This window comes from Cervus canadensis, chromosome 32 (genome assembly GCF_019320065.1).
Source record: "Cervus canadensis isolate Bull #8, Minnesota chromosome 32, ASM1932006v1, whole genome shotgun sequence".
Classification (NCBI taxonomy): Eukaryota; Metazoa; Chordata; class Mammalia; order Artiodactyla; family Cervidae; genus Cervus; species Cervus canadensis.
In genome coordinates, this window is record NC_057417.1 from 31,327,023 (window position 1) to 31,352,660 (window position 25,638).

General features: G+C 47.1%; 1 protein-coding gene across 2 annotated transcripts in view; it reads right to left on the minus strand.

Moving 5' to 3' along the window:
- LMTK2 (lemur tyrosine kinase 2) overlaps positions 1-25,638 on the minus strand; it is a 72,728-nt gene that overhangs the window by 18,161 nt on the left and 28,929 nt on the right. For both annotated transcript variants that reach the window (XM_043454774.1, XM_043454773.1), the window contains exons 4-9: positions 24,848-24,921; positions 24,311-24,429; positions 20,513-20,600; positions 11,468-11,604; positions 4,508-4,592; positions 3,448-3,569 (exon numbers count right to left, since the gene is read on the minus strand). In XM_043454774.1, the coding sequence (XP_043310709.1) occupies positions 3,448-3,569; positions 4,508-4,592; positions 11,468-11,604; positions 20,513-20,600; positions 24,311-24,429; positions 24,848-24,921 (625 nt within the window). The remainder of the gene's footprint in view (positions 1-3,447; positions 3,570-4,507; positions 4,593-11,467; positions 11,605-20,512; positions 20,601-24,310; positions 24,430-24,847; positions 24,922-25,638) is intronic.

The window sequence follows — 25,638 nt, forward strand, 5'->3', positions numbered from 1 at the left end:
ACATTCCTCCCACCACTTCCCCTTCCGTCCTGTGTTACAGTCTGTCTTCTGCAGTGGCTCCTAGACCTGGCAGATCACCTGTGTCACCCAGACGCTGGTACTGAGCACCCACCCCCGAGGACTTGGTTGGCAGATGCAGGTGTGGCTGCATGCTTAAAAAGCGCCCATGTGACTGTGACTCCTGTCAGGTTTAGCTGTCGATGGTTCGCATGAAGATGACCGATACCTACCAGAATAATAACCTGTATTTGAATACATCAATCTATTATTTGACACTGCACAGTACTTATGAGTTAACTTATGAGTTAAATTCTCTTTATGCTCATCTCACAAATCAGTGAGTAAATCAACATATTCAGTATCTAAGTGGAGAGGGCGTTTCTATCAAGGAAATAAAAGAACCCGAATCTCTAGTCCAGTTCAAGAAGGGAGATGTGCCCCTAGCACAGAACTGCTAGGAGCAGAGGGCTGTCTTGGATTAAAAAAGAAGTTTAAGACACTGTCAGCGACTTTAGGGAATTACCAACTTATTTGATTAAGGAAAATAAAAAGTTTGCATGAAATGCTAAAGACCACAAAGGCAGCCTCTGACTGGGACACAGTGAGTGCTATCAGCGCCACGTCTGGTTTGACCCTGGGCATGTACCTCTGCCCGCCTCAGTTTCTCCAGATCCCTGATGCCCTTTCTCTCCCCTCATAAGGCCTGTTCCTGAACCAGCCCTCTCCTCAGCCCCTCCCCTGCTCTTCAGAGAACATGAGGCCTGGGCTGTCTCAGCCCCCAACTCCTAACACCTTTCTCCAGCATCCCTCGTGCGTCTCCTCACGCAGACCAGTGAGGAAGACGAGACGTGTCCCCCTCCCCAAGGCCCCCCTGCAGCTCCCTATTCCCTCGTCTTTCTGCCCAGTCTCCTCAGGAAAAGCGGTATCAGCCACTGCCCATCATTCCCTGTCTCTCTAAAGACCAGTGGCCTGCTTTCTTCTGGGAGGAAAAATGTCCCGTAGCTCTTCTCCCCTCTTCCACCAAACTCACGGGGCCAAGAGCCTCAGGCTCGTCCCCAGCACAGGGCAGCGTGGCCCCTGCCTCGGGCAGAAGCTGACACACTGCCAGTCCTGCCGCCAGACACTTCTCACCCCCTCAGAAACAAGGGGCGGCGCTGCCTCTGGGAACACGGGCTAAGTCTTCAGGTCAGTCACCCAGCTGAGAGCAGTGAAAGCATGGATCATGAGTGAAAAGCAACTTCTTATGAAACACATCAAACAACAGATAAGCTAGCGGGGAACTCACTGGACAAAACCTGGAGCTTAGAGAACAAAGGAGAGCACCACACCACGTCCGACCGTGGCCCCTGCTGGGGCACGGAGCCTGGGCGTCTGTGTCTTTGGTGAACAAGGCTTGATGGTGGACAGGCCAAGCCCTGGCCCTGCCCAACAAGGGGCCTCGCAGAGACCTCCTCATCACAGTGGGAATAAACCCACCCCTCAGAAGCCTGGGGGGCAAGCTGGCTTGGCACTGAGGCCCTGTGAGTGAGTGCATGTGTGTGACTGTGAGTGTGTGTGAACATGTGTGTTGAGTACACAGGTGTGTGTGTGCCTGCAGGGGGAGTGGGGTGGTGGATGGTCCCAAAGAAGCTGGTCACAGAGCCGGCCTTACTGGGATTCACAGCCCAAGCTCATACAGTCTAAGTGCCCCCAAGACCTCAGGCTAAATACAGAAAGCCCCAGGCTGCTGTCGTCCCTGACCAGCCAGGACACCCAGAAGCCTCACAAAAGCACGCGTGCACCCTCTCTGAAGGAATGTTCTCAAGTCCAGGCTTCCAGGATCCTCACCAGAAGAAGGCCCCAAGGAAACAAGGCACCATCAAGAACCAGGAAGGTCAAATCCACAAAGACTTCACATTTGGGAATTATCTGATGTAGATCATAACCAAATTTTAAAAAACTCTGGGCCAGTTTTTTAAAAAATCAAATAGACCTCCTAAAACAGTAAAGCCAATTAACTCAACTATAAAATTCGGTAGAGAGATTTAACAGAGGAATAGACACAGCTGAAGAGGAATTTTAACAAGACCAAGAATTGGCTGCTAGAGCACAGATCTGAAAGGGAGCTGAAGGGATGAAACACATAAAGGAGAGAATAAGAGACAAAAGACAAAGCAAGAGGTTGTGATGCATGTCCAATCAGACTTCCAAAAGAAGGAAAAATGGGGCTGAGGCAGTTATTGGGAGGGTAAGGGCTGAGAACACCCACCTAAGATATGAAAAGCCAAGCAGAAAAACAAAAAAGTCCACACCCATACTTATCACAGTGAAACTACAAAAAACCAAAGACAGAAGAGTTTAAAAGTTACCTTTAAAGAGCTTAGGGAGACTTACAGCTGACTTCTCAAGAGCAACAATGGAAGCCAGAAGACAGTGGAGTGAGATCTTCAATACACGGAGAGAAAATAACTGTCATCAAGTAAAAAAATACACTTCAAGAATGAGGACAAAACAGAGGTATGCGCAGACCTACAGAAAAAGACCTGAGAGTCTGTTACCAGTGAGACTACACTACAGGGAATTCTGAAGGACATACTTCAGACAGAAGGGGACTCAGCCCCGACAGAAGGTCTGAGATTTGGGGGAAAAAAAAAAAAAGAAAAGAAAAGTGATCTGATTATGTTGGATAAACCTAAACAAACACTGATGTTAAGAAAAATAACAACATCTTGTGGTGTTAAGAGAAAAAATATGATACCTCACAATGATGAACATAATTGCATGTGTGTGTGTGATGTAAAGTTAAAGCATGTTAAAATACCCTGGGGTCCTTGTATTTCTCAGAAAGGGGCCAAAGTAAGAACTACGGTTAGACTAAGTTAAGTATACATGTTATTTCTACAGCAGCCAATACAATCATAGCAATAGAGTACACAGCTCCCAAAATACGAGAAAAGAAAAAACAATCCATAAAAAGGTAAGAAGCAAAAAAAAAAAAAAAAAGAAAAAGCAGGACAACAGCACCCAAAAAAAAAGTAGATATAAATTAAGAAAGCTATAACAGAAACTGTTAGTCAAAGACTTCTTACATACATTTTTTTTCAACTTCCATTAAACTGAGCTATATCTCAGTACTATGTAATGGCCCAAACCTCTTTCAGTTTTTTCATTCACTCGATTAATATTTATTAAACATCTACTATAAACAAGGTCCTATAGTAGGCAAAGAAAATAGCTTTGGTTCCTGCTTTTATGGAGATTATTACTGTTGAATGGGTAGAAGTTATTGCATCATTGCAAAAACTGGAATCATTACTATGATGTCAATAAACTGCCTTTCACATCATCAGTCCCTGGCATTCCTACGTCTTATTCAATTATACTTTCCCGTAAGAAAGTAGTTGAGAAGAAAGAAGTTAGGACTTTGTTAATAACAAAAGCCTAATCGAACGGTAAACCGATACATACCAGATATTACTGTATTTGGTTTGATCTGCAGTTAGCAGTCTGTCTTGAAAGCTGGTTACTAACTCTGGAGCAGTCCACCGAAGAGGGAAAAGTTTTTTATCATCCGTCTCAATATAATCCTCCTGTTTTGTAAGAAATCACACAGAATTTTGAATTCTCTAACACCTCTATGTGAGCTCAGTAACTTAATCCCAGGTCATTCTCAGAAAACACATACTCTACCTAAAAACACAAGTCAGAAAAAGAAATGGACACAGAGACAGAGTTTCCGGGCAGAGGGTGGGCTGAGGGTTTCTCTGAATCAGCCTCCTGGGCCTCATGAGCTGGTCTCTGAACCTGCTCAGTCACCCTTCCTGGAAAAGGAAGGTACGCCATGTCTGATGTTACAGAACGCAGACTCTGAGCAAAATATCTTGTAAACTATGCTGGGCTGTATCCCTGAGCAGAAGAACAGGGTGGTTAATGAGTAAGAGCGCAGGCTTTCGAATTGGACAGGCTGGCTGAGTCAACGTTCAACCAGCTACCAGCTCTGTGACTCTGAGCAAGCAGCAAACATGCTGAGCCTTCTTCCTGACCCGTAAGATCAGGAAGATGCACCGGCCTTCCCTTCATGGTCAGGATGACGTGAGATCATGGGGGCAAGTACTTCACAGTGCCTGGGTGGTATACAGCCAGTGCTCAAGATAGCCAGAGCTACTACATAGACTAAGAACAGACTTACATTTGCATGAATTTTTTTTTTAACCCCACAATAAGCCACCTTACTCAGCTGGGCTAAGCAAACACACACAAAAATTTCCCAGGTACTTCATTTATTTTCTTTGGGAGATATATTTATGACAGAGTTGAAAAACTCAAATCCCAAGCTTACTGATCTGAGCTGAAATTTTAAGTTTCTCTACATGTATGTAGAAATATTTATATATGATGTGTATATTTCATTATATGGTAGCAATAATTATTTACCCTCCCTTTCCAAACAGGCATGGCATTTTGTGATATGACCACTTCATGAGCATTAAATTAGATTAGGGAGAAAACCCTTAAACTTCTGGCTTACCTTGTACCTGCTGAATCCTATTCCATAATCACCCACTTTCACATTTAAGTCCGAGGTAAGAAAGCAGTTTCGCAGGGCTAAGTCACTGAAAACAGAAAGAGTGAAGTGAACATGAGAACAAGGAGAATCAACACCCAGGATGACATGACGTGGAACTGCCGTGGAAAAAGGCTTTCTTGGGAAATCAGGGTGGTAAGTGTATTGAGTCCCCTGATGAGTAATTCATGTTTTAAAATCCTTTTTCAGAGAAAAAGGCAATGCCATATTCCTAATTACTTAAAGAATGGAGATGATCAGATTTTTTTTTTTTTTGTAAATCACTCTGACTGCTAACAGGTTAAATTCTAAACATATTTGTACCTTGTTCTGCATTGATACCAGACTTGTGGCTCATTTCCTGGTATTTTTAGAGTTGCCAAGGAAGCATTCTAAACTGGCTAATTTGTCTGAATTTATTTTAAATAGCTTACATTACCTAAGCAATAATCTAGTAGTAGTCTCTTACCTGCAAGTAAAGAATAAAGTTACAACTTCAAGCACACTAAAATAATCTACATTATTAAAAATGTTTGTTTTAATTCCTTTTTCAAAGATATGCAAGCATTATAAGTGATTTAGCCCCCTCCAATTCACTCTGTTCTCTAACTTCTCTTCCAAACTCTACTTCTCTCCAAGAGGGAGGCAAAGAGCATATTTTCAAGACTGACTCAAAACGATTTACTCAGTTTATTTAAGAACAAATTAGTTTTAAAAACTACCTAACTTGAAAAGTAAAAAACTTTTTCTAAAAAAACTTCCCATAGAGACAGCAGGTTACATTTTTTGGATTTCAGCTTTAACCCTTGGAATTTTATTAATTATCAATTGGCATATGAATGAAAAAGCCACTGAACTAAAATAGAATTGAATACCTAACTTACAGTTTTAAATCCTAAATAAAAGTTCTCAGAAACTGAATTTCCACAGTCCAAAAATTTAAAACGTTTGTCTTTGGCCAAAAATCAAAAACTTTATCAAATTCTGATTTTCAGTGATTTTAATTTCCAAAGCTCACGTGTCTGAAATAGAACAACGACGTGGATAAGGACACAAGAGCTAACGCTGACGGAACCCAGTGACGGCCTGGTGCACACCACCACTGACCCCATCATACCATCAGGGCTCATGTTTAGAAAGCCCTTTACACACAGGTGTTTCTCCAAGCGCCTGATACGTATTAACTCATTTCATCTTCACAACAGGCCTCCCAGGTGGGTACCATTATGTTCCCCGTTTACAGAAAAGGAAACTGAGGCGCAAGGAACTGAAGCAACTCTGCCAGGGTCAGTATTTCTCTCACCATCAATAACCATCAACAACAACCCATTGCCAGTCAGAGCGCACTGCCATATGTGCGACTGGTCCTCAATAAACACGCTGATCTCACGTTGATCTCAGTAAACGTTCCTGACTGTGTCACATCGAGGTGGCTCTCACAGTATTTCACACCTTGTCGCTGTCATGTTTGTTATGACGATCTGTGATCAGTGACCTTCAGTGTTACTACTGTAATTTTTTGGCATTTTTTAAGCGATGAAAGTTTTAAGTCCAAGATAAGAAAGCAGTTAGATGTATTCAATTAGTTAGATTGTGTTCAATCAGTTCAATTAGTTAGACTGTGTTCAATCAGTTCAATTGGTTAGATTGTGTTCAATCAGATGTGTTCAATCCCTCCCTACATTATGATTACAAGCAGTGTTTTCATGGCACTCCACCAGGCCTCTGGAATGTCTGGGGAAAAACTCGGGACACCTCTAATGTTACAGACAAAACGCAAGCACGCGGGGGGATCAGTGTCCCAGACCACCTCAACAAAGCGCCTCTCATGATAAAGCGAGTCCATGCATGTTCAGGTTTCCCAGTGCAGAGAAAAGTGATGTTTACACTACACTGTAGTCTATTACGTGTCCAAAAACATACCAACACACAAACGCTATGTATAAACCTTAATTAAAAATACTTTATCATTTAAAAAATGTCAAAATAATTACAATAGCAACACTGAAGATCGCTGATCACAGATCATCGTAACAGATGACGATGACAAGGTGTGAAATACTATGAGAGCCCGACGTGGCACGGACGGGCAGCGAGCACGCGCGCTGGAGAGAGGCGCCTCCAGACCTGCTTGACGAGGGCTGCTGCAGACTTCTGACCTGTGTGTGTTTGGGGGAGGGAGCCCAACAAACCCACGGTATCTGCGAAGCATGGTAGAACAAGGTGTGCCGTAGAAACCTCACATCTCAAGGAGAGAGGTGGCCCCTGGGTTTTGGAAATGATGGAAGGAAGGGCAGGCAGCCACGTGTGGGCAGCAGAATGCGGGGCTCCAGGCCACCTGGCCCTCTGGACTGCAAGCGGCACACGCGTGGCACCGCGGGTCCTGCCCCAGAGGCTCCGGGCACCGCCGGCCAGCACTGCTAAGGCCCCTGCAGACAGACACTCCTCAACCTTCCCAACACCTCTGTCCTGGGACCAGAATGAAGATCTGGGTGCCAGGGCCCCTGCCCAGGAGTGTGCAGGTCATCTGAGGCAGGGTGGCAGCCCGAGGCGGGGGCAGGGAGGGCACCTGCAGGGTGGCCCCTGGCACCTTCCACTCCGCCCACTCGAGCCACACCAGCGCGGCCTCCCTCCACACCTTTCCCCTCACATGTGGTCCCTGCAGGTCTACAGACACGAAAAGCAGGTAAAAGATGAAAAGATATGTGCAAAGGGCCTGGGGCTCTCTGTACACGACACTGTGAAACTCTCCTACAATTTGACTGATGGTCTCAGAGAGAGAGGAGGAAACGCCTCTTGTTACCACAACACCAAGGGTACTGAGGAGGAAAATGATGCTGTGACCAAGGGAATTTCCTCTAAACTCGCCCTCTACTCCGCCCCAAACATCCTGGTCACCGGAGGACAGTGCAAAAGCACTGGACAAAGTCAGAGACCGGCGACCGAGTCTTGGCTCCACCACTCCTAACTGTGTGACTCTGGCAAGTCAGTCAGCACACCAGAGCCTCAGTTCTCCTTGGCAACAACAACAAAAAAAAGAGAGGGTGTGCGCTAACCTGTAAGGGTTACCTCGTAAGATTTTTATAAGAATACAGATTTTAAACATCGAAACATTGAAAACATCAAATTGTTGTCCAAATTCAAAATTATAAAATTCAATTCAAAAGTAGTAACACATAAGTACTCTCCGAGGCCCAATAACGTACCAAGCTAAAGAACAGGAAAATGTAAAGGTGTAACTTTTTAACAGCAGAGGTAACTCTTGACGTCAATGGCCAGTTTGGGTCAGGAAATACAAACATACCAGTATATTCTTCCTTCAAGTTGAAAAACAGGTCTAGTGGCAAAGCTGCCAGCTGACCTGGCCCTCAGAGCTTGGGCTCCGCCGCCCTAGGCAGTGGCTGCAGGGACCCCGCCAGGTGAACAGAGCGGCGGGCACACAGGGGACGTGCTCTAAACAGCTTCCCGCCCTGATTCACAAGGGGTACAGCTCCCACTGGCGTGAGAGCTCGCCCACCTCAAGGAGATCGTTCTTGTGGAAACAGCTCAGCGGGGCTGCAGCCGTTTTCAAAACCACTCTGTCCTCTATTTAATTAACATACTACCCACCAAGGCTCTCCCAGGAACCTGAATTCCTGATCAAAAGAGCAAGCACGGCCCACATTACCTTATGTAATCCTGAGAAAAGCACTTCAGGGCAAGATTACCCTGTTTCAGGGAAGAAACAGGCTCAGAGGATTAAGGAAGGAGAGGCCACTTAACAGCTTCAGCTCACCTGCCGCCAGCAGCCACCACGGTGTAAAAACTAATCCCCACGTGGGCTGTGAAGAGACTTCCACCCACTGGAAGGTGGCTGCAGCTGCAGAGGCAGTGGCAGAGGAGCAAGGCCAGAGGGTTCAGACGCAGCACAAAGAGGCAACTGGGCTCATTCAGCGTCTGGACAGCTTCGCCCCTGCTCATCAGGTCAGCCTGCATCACGCTTCTCTTCCCCGACATCACAGTCCAGACAAGGTCTACAGCCCAGGCCTATGGCCGGTCCTCCCTAGCCCTCTCACACACACCGTCCCCATAAACTACGTTCTAAGGATGCCGGGCTCCTGTAACACTGGGACACCCACGCTCTGAGGGCTGGAGGACTTAATGACCTCGGTGTTTCTCAGCAGATAGTAACTTTTAACTTTAAACTGGGAAAATCCTAAAGAGGTCTTTTGTGCAGTTTTGGCCACACTACACGGCACGTGGGATCCTCGGTTCCCGGCCGGGAATCGCACCTGCACCCCTGCAGTGGGAGGCCGAGTCCTGCCCACTGGGCCACCGGGGCCGTCCCTCGGGAGGTCCCTCGCGCACGGTGTTACCTGGGCGCACCTTAAGGCCACGGTCACCTGGGCCTCCAGCTGCAGGGGCCACGCCCACACCGCCCGCTGGAGGCTGTGCTCTCACTCATCGCAGTGGCCTGGCGGCTCCTTCCTGCTCCTCCAGGAGGACTGACAGGCCGGGCACAGGGAGTCCTAGGCGCTCGGCCAGCAGGTCAGGAAGGTGCGGAGCGCGGCACGCTGGCAGCTCCCGCTGTTTACGTGGCCTGCGCGGACGTCGCGTGTCTGGCTGCAGAAACGCAGACTACCCAAGACCCAGGCTGACGTCTCCTCTTAGACAATAAGTAAAAGTAAAAATTAACCGGGGGTGCCCTGCTAGACCAGCTTCCAGCTGGATGCGTGGGAAGTTCTATTTCCAACCAACATAGAAAGTTCGACTTTGAGTCAGCAAATAAATATTCTAAAGTCCAACTTAAAACTATGCTGTTGTGCACTCAGTATCTTATAACAACCTAGAATGACAAATAATCTGAAAAGCATACATATAACTGAGTCACTCTGCTGTACACTTGGAGCACAATACTGTAAATCAACTCTACTTCAATTTTAAAAAACGCTGCTACAGTGTGCTACCAACACAAAAACAAAGCACACAAAACTACATAAAATACGGCTACTTTTTAAAAGAAAATGAAACCGTTGTCGATGGTTTCAGGAATTTTCTTTACCTTGAGTTTATGTACCTGAATTACATCCAAATCATGTTAGTTAATTTATCATATTTATTTGTTTGAAACAAGATCCTAAAGTAAGTAAAACTTTAACCTAAAGAAACACACACACACACACACAAGAAACTCACAGGAAAGTAACATTTACTCTGACATCTCTGCCAATTTTTAAAATGTAATCATAGAAACCAACTTGGGCTTGAAACAATTTCCAGTTGACTTTGACAATTTTATGTTGCTGATTCTGATGTGATCTTCTCTGAAAATGCTCTGTTCTCCAAAATCTAAAAATTCCTACACCAAGTATTTAGGTAATAATTACTTGTGTTTTATAAAAGAGTAACAATACAAATATGCTGGGTATTAATCTGTTACAAGGGAAAAAAACAAAATATAAGATTTTTCCATTATAAAACAAATAGATCTGTATATTTTGACATTTTGTGTAAGGGTTTCTGCCTTGGGCCTGAAGAAATTCATAATTATTCGAGTCTCTATAAAGCACCTTATCAGAATGATCTGCTCACTGTGCAAGTCAAACAAGATAGATACGTAAGAAGAGTGTTAATTTTCCTTCTTCCCACCCTGAAGTAATGCTGAGAATCTGATAGGTATAATTTTTCCATATCTGCTCACACACATACACACACAGACTCACACAAACCCCCACAGATATAAGCATTTTTTTTTTTAATGGCGTCATATTTTAAATACACTATATGTATGTGTGTATATATAAAATACACAACCTGTGCAACCTGTGTCTCCGTGTCAGTACACAGGTGTTCCTTTTCAGGTCTTTGGATTGTTAAGAGTAAAATGATTGAATTAAAGTCAACTAAAGAGACAGCTCAGTGGTAAAGAACCCGCCTGACAATGCAGGAGACTCAGGAGATGTGGGTTCGATCCCTAGGTCAAGAAAATCCCTTGGATGAGGAAATGGCAATCCACTTCAGTATTCGGATGGAGGAGCCTGGCAGGGGGCGGTGCAAAGAGTTGAACATGACTGCGCACACATGCATGCATGCACACATGCATACACACACGCACCCATGCGCGCACACACACAAACTGAGCACGCCAAGAGTCAGACATGACTGTGCATGCATGCGCACACATGCGCGCACACACACTCTCTCTCTCTCCCCAATTTGTCCAGAGACCTGAGAAAACATTTCAGACACAAATCAGAGCTGAAAAGGCTGGAGGAGAACAAGCAGGAGTCTCCTTCTGAGTTTAAAGAACCATCATCTCAGGACTCAAAGCCCTTTGCTGTCCTAATTAAAACAATTATGTGGATGATTGGAACAAAACACGACGCGCTCTGAAGAGCTGTGGCTGTTCAAGTGGGACCAAAAAGGTCTGGAAAGACGCGTTACCCCGACCCCACAGCTGCTCACATACAACCCAGCATCCCCGGTCCAGCTAGGGCGGCTTCACGGAGTGCCGACCAGAGACCGACACTGGGACCTTCTATCAGAAGATGATGTCAGACCCTCACAGCCCTCCTCTTCCCGCCTCTAGGACGGGAGAGGGCCACACGGTGACAATGATGCCGAGCAGGTAGAGGTGGAGCCTGAGGCTGATGTGAGGGGGACGCCAGGGCAGGAGTCCGGAAGGCAGACCAGAACTGCTCCCTCAACTCTGAGCATCACACCCTCTCGCGTGCTTTGAGATTCTGGCAATAACCTCTAGGTCTTAGGCTGTATTGAGGCACTCTGTTCCCTGGAGCCCAGGTCGGCCCTTATTCTGACCCTAGGCAGGAGGGGACGGCTTGTTTATAAATCGAAGGTTCACCCCCACCGCCGGTCCTCCTTGGGCTTCCAGCAGCGCCCGTGCCACGTTCGGGGTTGGGGAGGCGCTCGCGCGGAGGGACCCACCTGTGCAGGAAGTGCCGCTTGTGCATGGCCGCCAGCCCCGCCGCGATCTCGCACGCCAGCCTCTGCAGCAGCATGGTCTGGGCGTCCCCCCGCGCCGGCTCCGGCTCGCCGCCGCGCAGGTAAGCCTTCAGGTCGCCCTGCGGGAACCAGCCCAGGTCAGTTTCCAGAGAGGGACCGGGGGGACAGACGGGCATCTCAGCTGACAGAGATACTGACATGACTTCTTGGAACTTACTCAGATTTGAGTTTAATGAAGAATCTTACCGAACACATTTAAAATTACTAAAAAAGCAATTCCAACCAAATACTTCAAAGCTCGAGAAAATGTCCTTCTTCTTTTAGGATCATTCTAAATTCAATATTAGTTTACCTTTGTCATAGAAACACATGGATAACAGCAGCTAAAAAATAATAACAACAAAAAAAGATAATTTTACAATGACACACAATTTACATTTAGCGCTGAGTACAGAAATGCCCAGGTCACCGGGAGACGAGATGGAGAGCAACACCGTCTTCAAGGGTTCCAGGGGACGTCACATCACAAAAGCTCTCAGGAGCAACAGAGAGGGAAGGAAAGAAAAATGGATGGGAAAGGAAGAAAAAGCGTTTTCGAGTGCCGGTAACTGCTTCAATTCTTTGCCGGCTCCCCCACAGCCCCTGTGAAAAAGAACATTAGGGCCACTTCCAAAATATTCATGATGTGACCATAATTAAGTCTGTTCAAAGGACAGGAAATTGAACAAATTCACACTTAGACCCCATCACACAGGTGTTTTCAATGTCCCAGGTACTCTCGAAGGAACCCCCCACCCCCCCCTTCCCCCACAACACACACAAACCTTTCTTGGTTTTTGTTTCCTGACTCTAAGGGTGGTATGTCCTGGGGGATTTACCATGTAACTCTTTGGGGAAATACACCTTTGAGGCGATCTTCCATGTTCTGCTTACCACATGATTAAGTATTTATTGATGTGATGTAATTCCAAGGTAAAGCTTTATATAATCAGTTAATAAAATTTAGAAAAAGCAAGTCAAAAGCTTTCAGTTTTCTTTACATGTGAGTCAAAAAAGATGCTTGAGGAAGAAAATTCCTTGACCAATTAAAAGAATCTAATACCTTTCTAACAACTGCTACTGAAGACAGCAAACTGATCAAACCTCCCAAACTAAACTTTAAACACAGTATTCCTCTACTAGCATTCGTCCACACTCAATACTAAGTGCATTCTAAGGTAATGTCTAAGTCCACACCAAGAACCTAAATTTGTTTTCATTCCCAGTTTCAACGACCTTTGTATGAATGATAATGTTGGTATCATGGAGTTCTCATGGCTGGGAAAGATTGAAGGCAGAAGGAGAAGAGGGTGACAGAGGATGAGGTGGTTGGAGGGCATCACCGATTCAATGGACATGAACGTGGGCAAACTCTGGTAGATGGTGAGGGACGGGAGGCCTGGCGTGCTGCAGGCCATGGGGCTGCAAAGAGTCGGACACAGCGTGGAGACTGGACAACAGGAACAAGAATGCTGGTATCAATAACTGTCACCATCTGAGCTTTCAAGCAGGAGCTGACCACTGTGCTGGGAGTTTCTGCACCTGTTACCGCAAGTGACTCTCACAGTTTGAACCACTTTCCGGAGGAGGCTGAGGGAGGGTGAGAACTTTGCCCAAGGTCACAGAGCTAACAAACAAGTGCACTTCCACTCTTCTGTTTACCTGCCAAGAAACTCCTATTTGGTGAGTGAATCCAATTAGTATGCAGATCAAATCAGTTATTTTATAAGAATGAACGTCAAGTCAGTGAAAGTCAACCACACAGCTCTCTAGAATTCCCCCCACTCAGCGAGCTGCTCCGCCATGGGGGCTGCCGCCCCGGGCCAGGGCGGGTGCTCACCCCCACCGCCGTGCACACACAGCCTCTCCCCTTCTGCACCCCCGCACAGCTACAAGCTGCTCCCGACGAGAAACACCTTTTTCCCCCTTTAAAAATACATTCTCCTCACCACCCCAACCCACCTTCACCCAGGCTAGGCTCTGTCCAGTGCAGAAGAGGTGGGAATAAACCCCGTGTTGGGTGACAATTAAGTTAACCCAGAAAAACTCCAGCAGAAAGCATGGGGCCTACAGGCTCATGGGATTTTCATAAGGTAGTCCACACGGAAATGAAACATGAGAACAGAGAGCTGAAGTTTATTCACCTTACCAGTGAAACGACAACTTAAAAGGCATCTGTCTAACCCCCTTCCTTCAATGTCCATCTAAGGAAAAAACTACCCTCACACAAAAGTAGGACTATGCTGTTCTGCGTCTGGCCAATTCTCAAAGCAAACAGGAGCTGCTGGCAAACAGCAAACACTTCCCAAGTGATTTTGGCCATGAAGGCAGGAACAGCAGAATGGGTGTAGCTGTTTTTCAAGGTTACCTAAAGTATATTCCTTACCACTCACTGTTCTTACGTTATCTTCTCTCCACAATAGGCCACTGCCCAAATTTGACCCGGAGATAAAGTATAATAAACAGAAGGAGATTTTGCTTCAGCTCTGAAGGTTTCCAGCTTGGCAAAAACTCAGTCTCTCTGCATCTGCACTGGGGTGGGGGGAGGCGGGAGGGTGAGCACGGCCCAGGCAAACACGTCCCTAACCTGTGGAGTGAACGTCAGCGGTTCCTGAGGAGCCAGATCAGCTTCTCATGGACGAGACCTGTGATGGGCTGGGAGGGGCCCAGGGCTACTTCTATGTTCTAGAAAGAACCCCAGCGCTCTCCTGGCACCACCGCGCAAAAGAAAAATCAGCTTAAGATTCAACTATAGCAAAGACGTTTCTAAAACTACCAAAAATTGATCCATTCTATCCAAAACAGATAAAGCTGTAAAAATTTAGGTATCTGGGTTACGTTTTAATGACGCTTAGTGAGTAGACTGGGGTTATTACTTTGGTCTATGACTTAAAAAGAGCACTGAGAACAGCCATGTAATCTAACAAAGTTCCTTTTATCCAAGTTTTAAATATTTCTCACATCCTCCCTAATGCCCTGCCCCAAAAAACTCAAGGAAACCGTAGGACGCTAGGTGGCAGCAAAGCGCTGGTACTGAGCCCAGACACCAGCGCGGCGGCCTTCCGCACTGAGGCGCACGGACCTTCGGATGCGCCCTCCGGAGGGCCCTCTTACACCCCAACACCGACTGTCGTGAGTGCTCTGTCCAGCTGTCCGCCAGACACGGAGAACCAGGAATTCACTCCAACAGCGTAAAAATCCAACAAGCAAATAGATTAGAAATTACAATTGCTCATACGTTTGACAGAAGGATATGGGAGAAAACTTTGTTTTTAAACAAAAATTTGACCGACAGCCACGTGCTCAGCATGTGCTGAGGAAATGAACCTCTGCGCCAGGCGGGAGGCCCGGGAACCGCCAGCCCGAGGGTGCTCACTCCTCACGCGGGCTGGGCCTCCTGCGGTCGCAGGCGCTCAGGCCCTCACCTGTCCGCCCACACCCGCACAGCACCTCCTCTCCTCACGAATTCCCCTCCCCGAGCCCATCCTGTCTCTGCTCAAAGAATCAGCACCCGCCCCTCCATACCCAGCTCCTGCACCCACCCCACCTCCCTCTTATGGACACAGGGCTTTGGGCCTGCCGGCTGGCCTGCCCCCACCCCCGGAAACCCTCACCCCACAACAGGCTGGGCTCCAGCTGCTCCCATCAGCTATCCCCACCGCCTCTGCCGGACGCAAGGTCGGCGGTCACCAGCAGAACCCAGTGAGGGCCCCGCTCCTTCCTTCCCCACCGGGCTCCCTCTTCCAGCTCACCGGCCACTCCCTCCCAGGCCCGTGTGGAGCCTCCCCCTCCCTCCGGTCAGCAGGGCCGGCGCGCCCAGGGCTCTGCCCGTGGTCCTCATCCCTCCTCACCGCAACACTCACTCCTGGGCGCGCACATCGCCCCACGGGCACTGAGCATCATCGCTCACACACCCTTCTGGCTCAGATCCCCCACCCCGAGCCCCAGGCTCACCTGTCAGCTGCTCACTCGACACCCTTCCCGGCATGCCCGAGAGGCACCTCCAACCCGACGCACATAGTGCAAAGCTCCGAGATCTGCTCCGTCTCAGGAACTGACATCTCTGTTTCCCCAGGGCATCCAGCCAAAACTAGAGTTCTCATTCTGGAGTCAGCTCTGGCCTGAGATGCCCACCACCACCCATCACCAAGTCATGAACCTACAGTTAGAGAGAGCCTGGGCCGCGGGGCCCAGGGCAGCAGTCATGTGCTGGGGGGGCGGGGGGGGCCCGCTGGTTGGGCCCTGGGAACGCAGCGCCCCCCACCAGCCGCCCACATCGCCGCACCGCCAAGCCTGATCACACCGTGTTGTCGTTCGGCACGTGTCCCCTCTGCGGGCTTGGAGTTGGGGACACTGTCCACGTGCCCCCTCTGCTCCGCCGTAAGCCCATGCCCTCTCTCTTCTCCTTGCGCTCCTGAGGCACGGGGCACATCACTCATCTCCGTGTCTAGAAGGATCCCCGCCCACGGGCTTACTTCACAAGTTCATTCATGAACAAGACGTGGCACTTCTGTACAAAAGGTGAATTCAGGGAGGCTTCCCACTGGCGGAGCACAAATGTGCAGGCGTTAACCCCACCTGATACAAAAGCATGCGGAATACAATTAAGCCATTAGTTAAAATCCCCACTTCTCCACGGCAATCATGTGACTCAGACGAGGGGAGGGGAGGAGAAAGCGTGGTCCTGGGTGTGGCCGGCAGAGCCCTGGGTCCTCCCTTGCAGCTGGTCTTCTCATCTGTAAAATGATGCTGCGGCCGCCTCCTCGGAAGACTCGGTGCCCAGCAGGAGGCCCGGCACCGTCAGGGCCCCGTCTCCTCCCCCCACGCCCGTGCAGGCAGGGGCCGTGCTTCCATCAGCCCCGGAGCCTCTCCTGAGCTGCTGGAGCCAGCCAGCCACAGAGGGGCATGAAGTCTACACAGACACCAAGAACGCTCCCTGGCAAAGGAAAGACTCTCACCTGTACATCTCCACTTCAGAGTCTGGGGACAGAGGCAGAACTGCTGACCCTCATCCGAAACAAGACGCAGTGGAGCGGAACCTGCTTCCTCTGTCACCCTGGCCTGCAGTCTGACCTCCCAGTGGTTGGTCTCTGCTCAACTCCCTTCCAGCCGATCCCTCCCAGCAGACGCCAACCTGCCTCCCCGATCGTGGTGCTCTCGCCCACCAGTCCCCAGGCACCCCCAAGCCCACACGTGCACACCATCAAGCTCCCCTGCCTGGCTCACAGGTCCCTGAGACCCTTTCTTGCTGAGCAAAGTCCATCCACCCACCTGTCCACATTCAAACCAAACACCACCTTCTTTGTGAAGCCTACCCCAGTGAGCCTAGTTAGAAATGCTACACAGAACCACCAAATCCTTAAATTACGATCAACTTAAGAAAATAAGAAAAATGAATAAATGTAACTACCATTTCCTGAGGACTTAGTATGTGCCCAGCGATTCACATTCACCAGCTTATGGTCAGGCAGTCCACAGGAGAGGCAGGATCATCCCCATTTTACAGATGCCTACACTGAGGCTTCATGAGGTTAGGACCTTTGCAGGGAGACACACAAGCAGGTGGCAGGCCGAGCGTGTGCAGGCAGGCCCGCCTGGCCCTACGGGTGAAAAAGGCAGGATTGGGGGTGACTCGCTGTGCTCCCCACAGTGCGGGGCACAGCCCTCAGTTCCCAACGGTGCTCACATACTTTAGCTGAGTGATCCTGACCCCAAACAGCCTCATCGCCCGCCCAGAGACACACACGGGGCGCGCCACAGCCCCCGCGGCCACGCGTTCCACACGGCGCTCTGCGCTGAGCTCTCCGCCCACGAGCACTGCGCTCTCGGCAGGACACACCGGTGACTGCGGGCCAGCTACCAAACCCGGCAGTTTTTTATTTGCTTTCATAAAAATTCTAAGATAAAGTGTTTTTCAAAAAGAGACCAGTAATTCCATCTCGCGAGGAATGACTTAAGTAAGTACGAAAACATACTCTCCTTTCTCCTCAAGAGATGGTATCTCTGAGCATGCTCTCTGCCTGGTGATGACGCGAGACGCCAACGTGCCCGTGCCAGCTCCTGACCTGCTAAGAACCTGTGAGGACAGTGGCCCCTATCACGGCGGCCGCGGCGACTCGTTCCCAAGCCTGGGCCGGCAGCCTTTGTCCTCTGGACCCTGGCCAGAGGGTGCCTCTGCCTCGGATGACGTGCCTCTGCTCAGGCCGGCCTCTTTCTGGGGGGGTCCTGGGGCACCCAGGCTGGGAGCAGGGTTCAGGGGAAGCCGGGCCGACATGAGCTGAGCATTTCTGTCACCAGCCCCTGAGCACACTGAGCCCGAGACCCTGACCCTGACCCTGACCGCGCCCCCGGCGAGGCCCAGCCCTGCTGCTGGGGAGCTGGTCTCTCCCACATGTACTAGGGTCCAGAGGTGATGAGCAGGAAACCGCCCTCAGAGGCAGATGTGACCTCACCAGGGGCAAGGTGGGGGGCTCCCTAGGTTAACGGCCTTACCTTCACACGAGACTGGTCATTCTGATGCCAACCGACAGACTTTCCACGGGCACACCAGCCTCCGCTGGGCGTAGGTTACGCTGGTAGAGCCCCTGACCTAACACTCAGTAATCACCAACGTCTCCTGTGTGTGATAAAAACCACCTAACGTAAGGCTACCTCCCAACCACTTCTAAGTGTCCACTTGCACGGCATTAAGTCCATCCACACTGTCGTGCAGCCCTCACCCCCATCCACCCTCAGGACCCTCTTCATCTTCCCAAACTCAGACTCTGCTCCCTGCTAAACACCAACTCCCCCTGCCCCTGGCACCCAACCTACCACCTTCACCCCGGAGGGACCGCTCTGGGAACGTCATGCAAGTGGATTCCTACACTATTTGTGTTTTTGTGACCTAGGTTATTTCACTGAGCATAATGTCCTCAAGGTTCATTCACATGGCAGTAGATGTCAAAATTTCCTTCCTTTCTAAGACTGAGTAATATTCCAGTTCATGGACAGACCCAATTTTCCTTATCTGTTCATCCACTGAGGGATCCCTGGGCTGCTTCTGCCTCGTGGCTCCTGTGAATAATGGTGCTATGAACACGAGCATGAAAATGAGACTTTGTGCTCAACTATTTGAATATGTACCTAGATGTGAAACTAAACTCATCACCTGAACCCATTCAGAAGAAAACATCAAGCTTTTACTATTCCAGGAAAAACAACAACACTGCCCAGTAAAACTTTCAGGAATGCAGACAGGGTGAGGAATAAGAAAATGCCAAAGCACATGGGCTGCTTTTATAAACCACCTCGATTAGCCTGCAAATGTGCCATTTCAGGAAGATGGTGACTCCCACTTATTTCTCTGATGCTTGCTCACAAAGAGTGCTCCCATTGCTGTTTGTAATCAGTATCAGGAGCCAATTAGGGACCAAAAAAGACACCATTAAATGTCTCACAAAAGCAGAACTTTGACAAGCGGACCTGTCTCATCACATGAAAATACTTCTTTGGTCTTCCTTCTCCACAGGCTGGGTCACCTGTCATAGTAGTCACTCAGAGCTAGGCTAAAAGGATTATTCTCATATTCTATTTAATAACAACCAAGGATCATGCATACTGTACCTCTGATAACACTGAGACAACCAGCATCAACTGTGCAATAAAACCATCAGAAACACAACTGGGAACTCCTTCCCCTTTGTTCTCACACCTCTATGAAATAATCCGGCTAAATGGCAATTGTCACATGTTTGCTCCCTCTCGGCAGGAGACCCAGAGGACAACGACCAGTTTTCTCTTTGGGTCCCGTGAGAGCAGGGAACCGCCTTTCTGCAACAAGTGTTCAATCAGGAAGCAGCCTCCACTACAGGAGAAACCGTGGGGATGGCACAGACAGAAGTGAGATTAACTCTGGCTTCCTTACACAGAGAGAGAGCTCTAGGAGGTGTCTCCTGAGGAGAGTTAAGTCCATTAATTTTAAACTTTGTTACCCTAAAGGTGGATGTTGCAACTTCTGGTGTAACCATACACCAAATTAGAAACAGTATCTACAACAGGAGATGGGGAAAACTGAAACAAAAAAATTTAAGAATCCAAACCAAGGCTAGAAATACAGTAAATAATAAAAGTTGAAACAGGTAGGAAAAACAATACAAAATAGGCAGGTAACATTCTAAACATCACAGCTGGTAGGATAAATACAAATGGAAAACTTGTTCCACTTTAAGTAACCAAGACTGACAGATTAATAGAATTCTAACAATAAGCTATTTACAAGAGATGTCAACCAGAGGATTGGCAGAACTAAATCAGGCAAATTCTAACCAAAAAAAAGCTGGCATGGCTATATCAATATTGTTAAAGAGACTTTATCCTCAGTAATGCTTTTAATCTTAAATAGAGTCCCTTCATAATAACAAAAGTTTCAAATTACCGGAAGTTATATCTATTCTAAATTTGTATCCCTGACACAGTAGGTATCAAAATGTACGAAACAGAATAACTAGAACCATAAGGAAAAAATAAGGAAAATACATAATCAGAAGATTTTAACATGCCTCTCAATACCTAACAGAAAACTGACCCAGGTTCCCTCTGTTCTTGCCCCCTCTCCACAAATGAGGAGCAAACAGGACATGTGAACAGCCTCATAAACTTGACCCAAAAGATCCACACAGACAGACTGTCCTGATCACCACAATACACATTTCCCGCAGCAGCTGCGACGGCATGAAACACCGACCCTGGAGCGGAGATGAGCGCGGCTGGGAAGAGTGCTGCAGCTGACCCCAAGCCGGCGAGGACTGTGCTCGGTCACAGGCTGGGGCGAGCGCGGGGGAGAGTCTGCCACAACATACCCCACTGAAGGCAGATATATACAGCTTGCTAATCATGCTTCTTTGGAATAGAAGTGAAGGCCATCCCTCAACCAGCATTTCCATCTGCCAGAAACACTTTGGTAAAAACTTCTGAATACGTGACCTTGAACTTGTACTAGAAACTTACCAGGTCACAGAACTCGAACACCAGAAGATAGGGGATTGCTTCTACACATTGTCCGACACACTGGAGGACATTTGGATGCTGAAGGATACTGGTAAAAAATAAAAGTCACAGCAGTGTTCATGAGGGAGGCCAGTAAAACTGTTCAAACAGTAACCCCAAATTGAACATTCTTAACGATTTAAATATGATCAACTGAAAAGTGCACCAGAAGATTGTATTTAACAGATGCATTCTAAGCTATGTATTGATTAAATAATTCAAAGGCAAGCAGGTGAACATTTTCACAAATTAAAACAACTTCTATCATCAGAACCTTTTAACTCTGGCAATTTAAGTTTATAGCAATCATTTTGAAGCAGCATTTAAAAGGCGGACTATATTCAATAAGCATTTCAATCCACATGTTAAGTAACTCAGTTACTTCTTAGGCTATCTAGTTTATATACTGCTTTTATAAATCATTGTACATGCAAACATTTTTGAAAAATATGTTGTCTAAAACAAAGCTTAAAAAAAAAAGATATGCCAAAATGTTGTTGTTGTTTTTTTTTTAATCTTTATTTTGAAAACAATAATGAAATAAGAGTAAGTTGCAAAGACAGTACAAAGAGGTCCCAGGCTCCCTTCAGCCAGTTTTCCTTCCTGGTGACACCTGAGACAAACACAATGCCATCCTGAAACGAGGGCATTGACACTAGGGTGCAGTGTCTGTGTGCGCCTGGCCCCTGTTGCCAAGTGTGCAGATTCATACAACCACTACACAATGGAAATACATAACTGCCCCCCACCACGAAGCGCTCCGTGCCACCCTCCATGGTCACACCCGACAACCCCCACCAACCATCCCTCGGCCCTGGCAACCACTAATCTGGTCTCCTTTCCCACATGTCTCATTTTGAGAAGATTATGTAAATGAAATCACACAGTGTGTGGCCTTCTGAGGTTGATTTTTTCACTCAACATAATGCCTTTAGGATTACCCAAGTTGCTGCCTGCATCAGGGGGTCCCTTCTCATTTACTGCTAAGCAGAATTCCACGGGTTGGATGGACCACAGTTTGTCTAAACCAGTCACCTAGGGATGGCATTTTAGTTTTCCCAGTTTGAGGCTATTATAAATAAAGCTGCTATAAAAAATCATGCAAGAGATTTTGTCTGGAAATAAGTTCTCCGAGATGAATGCCCAGGAGTGCAACAGCTAGACTGATTACAGGATGTGATAGTTAATTTTGTGTCAACTTGGCTGGGCCATAGTGCCACAGATATTTGGTCAAACATTATTCTGGACCACTTCTGTGAGGGTGTTTTGGGATGAGACCATCATTAAATCAGTTAACTTTCAGTAAAAGCAGATCATGCTCCACAGTGTGGGTGGGCCTCGTCCAATCAGGTGAAGACCTTAACAGAACAAAGACCAGCCTCCCCCAGTGAAGAAGGAAAAACTGCGAGCAGACGGCCTCCACACCTGAACCTGACGGTGGCGCTGCTGCGCCGCCAGCCTGCTGGCCCCACATGCAGACTCGCCAGACTCCGCAACTGCATGAGCCATTTCCTTAAAATAAACTACCTACCCACCTATCCATTCATCTGTCGATCTACCTACCTATCCATCTATTTACCTATCCGACTACCTACCCACCTACCTATTCATCCATCCATCTATCTACCGGCCCATCTCTCTATCTATAGATCCTACTGGTCCTGTTTCTCCAGAGAACTGTGGCTAATACATATGGTGGTTACATGTATGTTTAGTTTTTTAACAAAGTGTCTCACTAGTCTGCAGTGACTATACCATCTTCAACTACTTTGAAGAATTCTCTGGACAAACTGTCTAACCCCAGAGATTCTTCTGGAGAGTTTTTAGGTTTCAAACTCCATTTCTTTAACAAATCTATTCAAATAACCTATGTCATAATGAGTGAACTGTGGTGGTTTGTGCTTTTTGAGTGACTGGTGCATGTCATCTAAGTTGTCAAATATATATACTAGAGCTGCTGGTCCCATTCTATCCTCTTGATGTCTGTAGGGTCTGTTTCATTCCTGGTATTAGGAATCTGCATATTAGGAATCTCTCTCTCCTGTTCTCTGTCAAGTGTTGTTAGAGGTTTTTCAATTTTATTGTCTTTCCAAAGAGCCAGCTTTATGTTTCACTGATTTTTATCTACTGTCTTTTTGTTTTCTGCTCTTTTCTTTAATATCTACTCCTGCTTGCATTGAGTTCACTGTGCTCTTTTTTTCTGGTCCCTTGACATACGCGCTGAGATTTCTGATTTGAGAGTCGCCTTTTCTAAGGTAACCCAGCCCCGTAGGTAAGACGGAGCTTCCCTCTCCCTGCTCCTGAGACTGTGCCTGTTGTTTTCAGACATCTGACTATGATGTGTGTTGGCACACATTTCTCTGGGTTGATCCTGCTTGAGATTTTCTCCATGTCTTGAATCTGTAGGTTTGTCTTTGCAAAATGTGGAATAATTTTCAGTGAATAGTTCTTCAAACATCTTTTCTAGCCACCTTCTATCTCCTTTCAATCTGGGACATCCTGATCTTTTGTTCAAGTCCCCCAAGTCCTTGGGGCACTCTTCATTTTTTAAGCTTATTTTCTTTTGCTGCATGAACTGGGTGATATTTATCTTCAGCTTCACTGATGCTCCTTCTTTGTCCTCTCCATTCCGCTGCTGAACTCATCTATTCAGATTTTATTTTGATTACTATTTTTTTCAGTTCTAAAGTGTCCATTCAGGTCTTCTTGATGTCCTCCATATCTTTGCTGAGGCTTTGCATGTTTCATTTGTTTCAAGGGCACTATAATTTAATTGTTCACTGAAGCATTTTTACAATGGCTGTTTTAAACTCCTTGTCAGATAATCCAAACATCTCTCTCACCTTGGTGTTAGTATTTGTTGTCTTCTGTGTACTTATTTTATTGAAGTATAGTTGATTTTCGATGTTGTGTTAATTTTTGCTATATGTCAAAATGATTCCGTCTTACAGATATACATGCTTTTTCATATTCTTTTCCATTATGATTTATCTCAGGATATTGAACATAGGTCCCTGTGCTGTAACAGCGCGACCTGGATGCTATCCGTTCTCCATACAAAGGCGTGCCTCTGCTAATCCCAAGCTCCCAGCCCAGCCTTCCCTCAGCCCCCCTCCCACGTGGCAACCACACGTCTATTCTCTCTGTCTGAGAGTCTCCTTGTGTTTTGTAGATACATTCATTTCTATCATAGTTTAAACTCCACATGTAAGTGGTATCATATGGTATTTGTCTTTCTCTGTCTGACTTGCTGCAGATGGCATTATTTCACTCTTGTTTATGGCTGCGTAGTATTCACTGTATATACTGTACCTACTCCTCCTTTATCCACTCATCTATGAACACTCAGACTGTTTCTGTGTCCTGGCTGTCGCACACAGTGCTGCTATGAACATATTGGGGTGCATGTACCTTTTATCTGAATTACAGCTTTGTCCAGACATACGCCCAGGAGTGAGATTGCTGGATCCTATGGTAGCTCTATTTTTAGTTTTTTGAGGAAGCTCCATACTGTTTTCCATAGTGACTGCACTAATTTACATTCCCACCATCTGCTGCCTTTTCTTACTTGTGCTGAGTTCTCTTGGTTCTTGGAAAGATGAGTGATTTCGATTGTAACCTGGACATGTTGGGTCTTGTGCTGTGAGACTCTGGATCTTATTTAAACTGTGTATTTTACAACCAGAAATCTCAAACTGGTTTTAAACACCTGATCTTCAACAGACCACATTTGAAAAACATATGCTATGGTTTACTTACTAGTATGGTTCTCCATTTTTCAAAAAAGTGTCTTGTTCCTTTGGGCTTGCGCTTGCTTTTAACTCCTTCACGATTACTCTTGCTACGCTAGTGCCTGTGTAGATCTCTCCAAGGAGCACCTAAAACCAAAGATGAGAAACGGAACAGTTCTTCACAACGGTTTTCATTATAACCATGCTATCTACCTATTAAAATGTGCTTTAAGTGTCATAAGGGGAAGTGGGAAAAGGAGGAGAAACAAATAATTGGAGGAGGATGAAAAGCTTCTAAAATTCCCATCTCTTTTCCATTCTCACCGCTCTTGTGCCAACAATTAGAAAAGGCTCTGATAAAGAAATAAAAGGCCTTCCTGGGGAAACTCACACACCCAGAAGCACTGACGCTCACGCTCCCACGTGGTTTCAGGGGCCCATGGAGAAATGCAATGGGCGCCACAGTGCGTAGGGAGGTGTGCAATGTCATGCACAGTAAGACTTAGGCGCCTCTGCATTCTAACAGTGTAACAGGGGGGAAAAAACGAAAGTGAGCAGACTTTACCTTTCCAAACCAGCCATTCCCAATTTCCTGTATGTAGTTGAGACTGTGGCGGGCAACTTGGGGCTTCAAACCTTCTGTAGGAAAAAGAACATTTAAGAAGTAAAGGTAAGTATTTAATGAGAAGACATAATCAGTATATAACCTATAAAGTACAAATGCTAATATAAACTTAATGTTTGTGATAATAAAGATAGAAATAAATACTTAAGGGCTTCTCTGATGGCTCAGCGGTAACGAGTCTGCCTGCCAATGCAGGAGACACAGGTTCAATCCCTGATCTGGAAAGATCCCACATGCTGCGGAGCAACTAAGTCCATGAGCCACAACCATCGAGCCTGTGCTCCAGAGCCCTGGAGCGGCAACTGCTGAGCCCTCCCAGCAGAGCTGCTGAAGCCCGCACACCCCAGAGCCTGTGCTCTGCAACAAGAGACACCGCTGCAACGAGAAGCCCCAGCGCTGCAACCAGAGAGCAGGCCCTGCTCACGGCAACGAGAGAATAGCCCATGCCCAGCAACAAAGGCCCTCAGAGCCAAAACATCAGTAAACAAAATTATAAAAAAAAGAAAGTTTTAAAACTGACAGTATTTGTGAAGGAGTATCCTGCCCTGACTCTGAGCTCCGGCACCAAACACTCTGATCAACAGCCCTGCTGTAACCGCCAGTCACCACCGCTCACTGGCCTTTGCTGTCTTTACTTTTACGGGGGTTGGGGGTGGGGTGGGGAGTAGGGATCTCTAGACTGCTCCTCTCTGGAAACACTGAAAGTCTTGTCACAAACTCAACCTCATCAG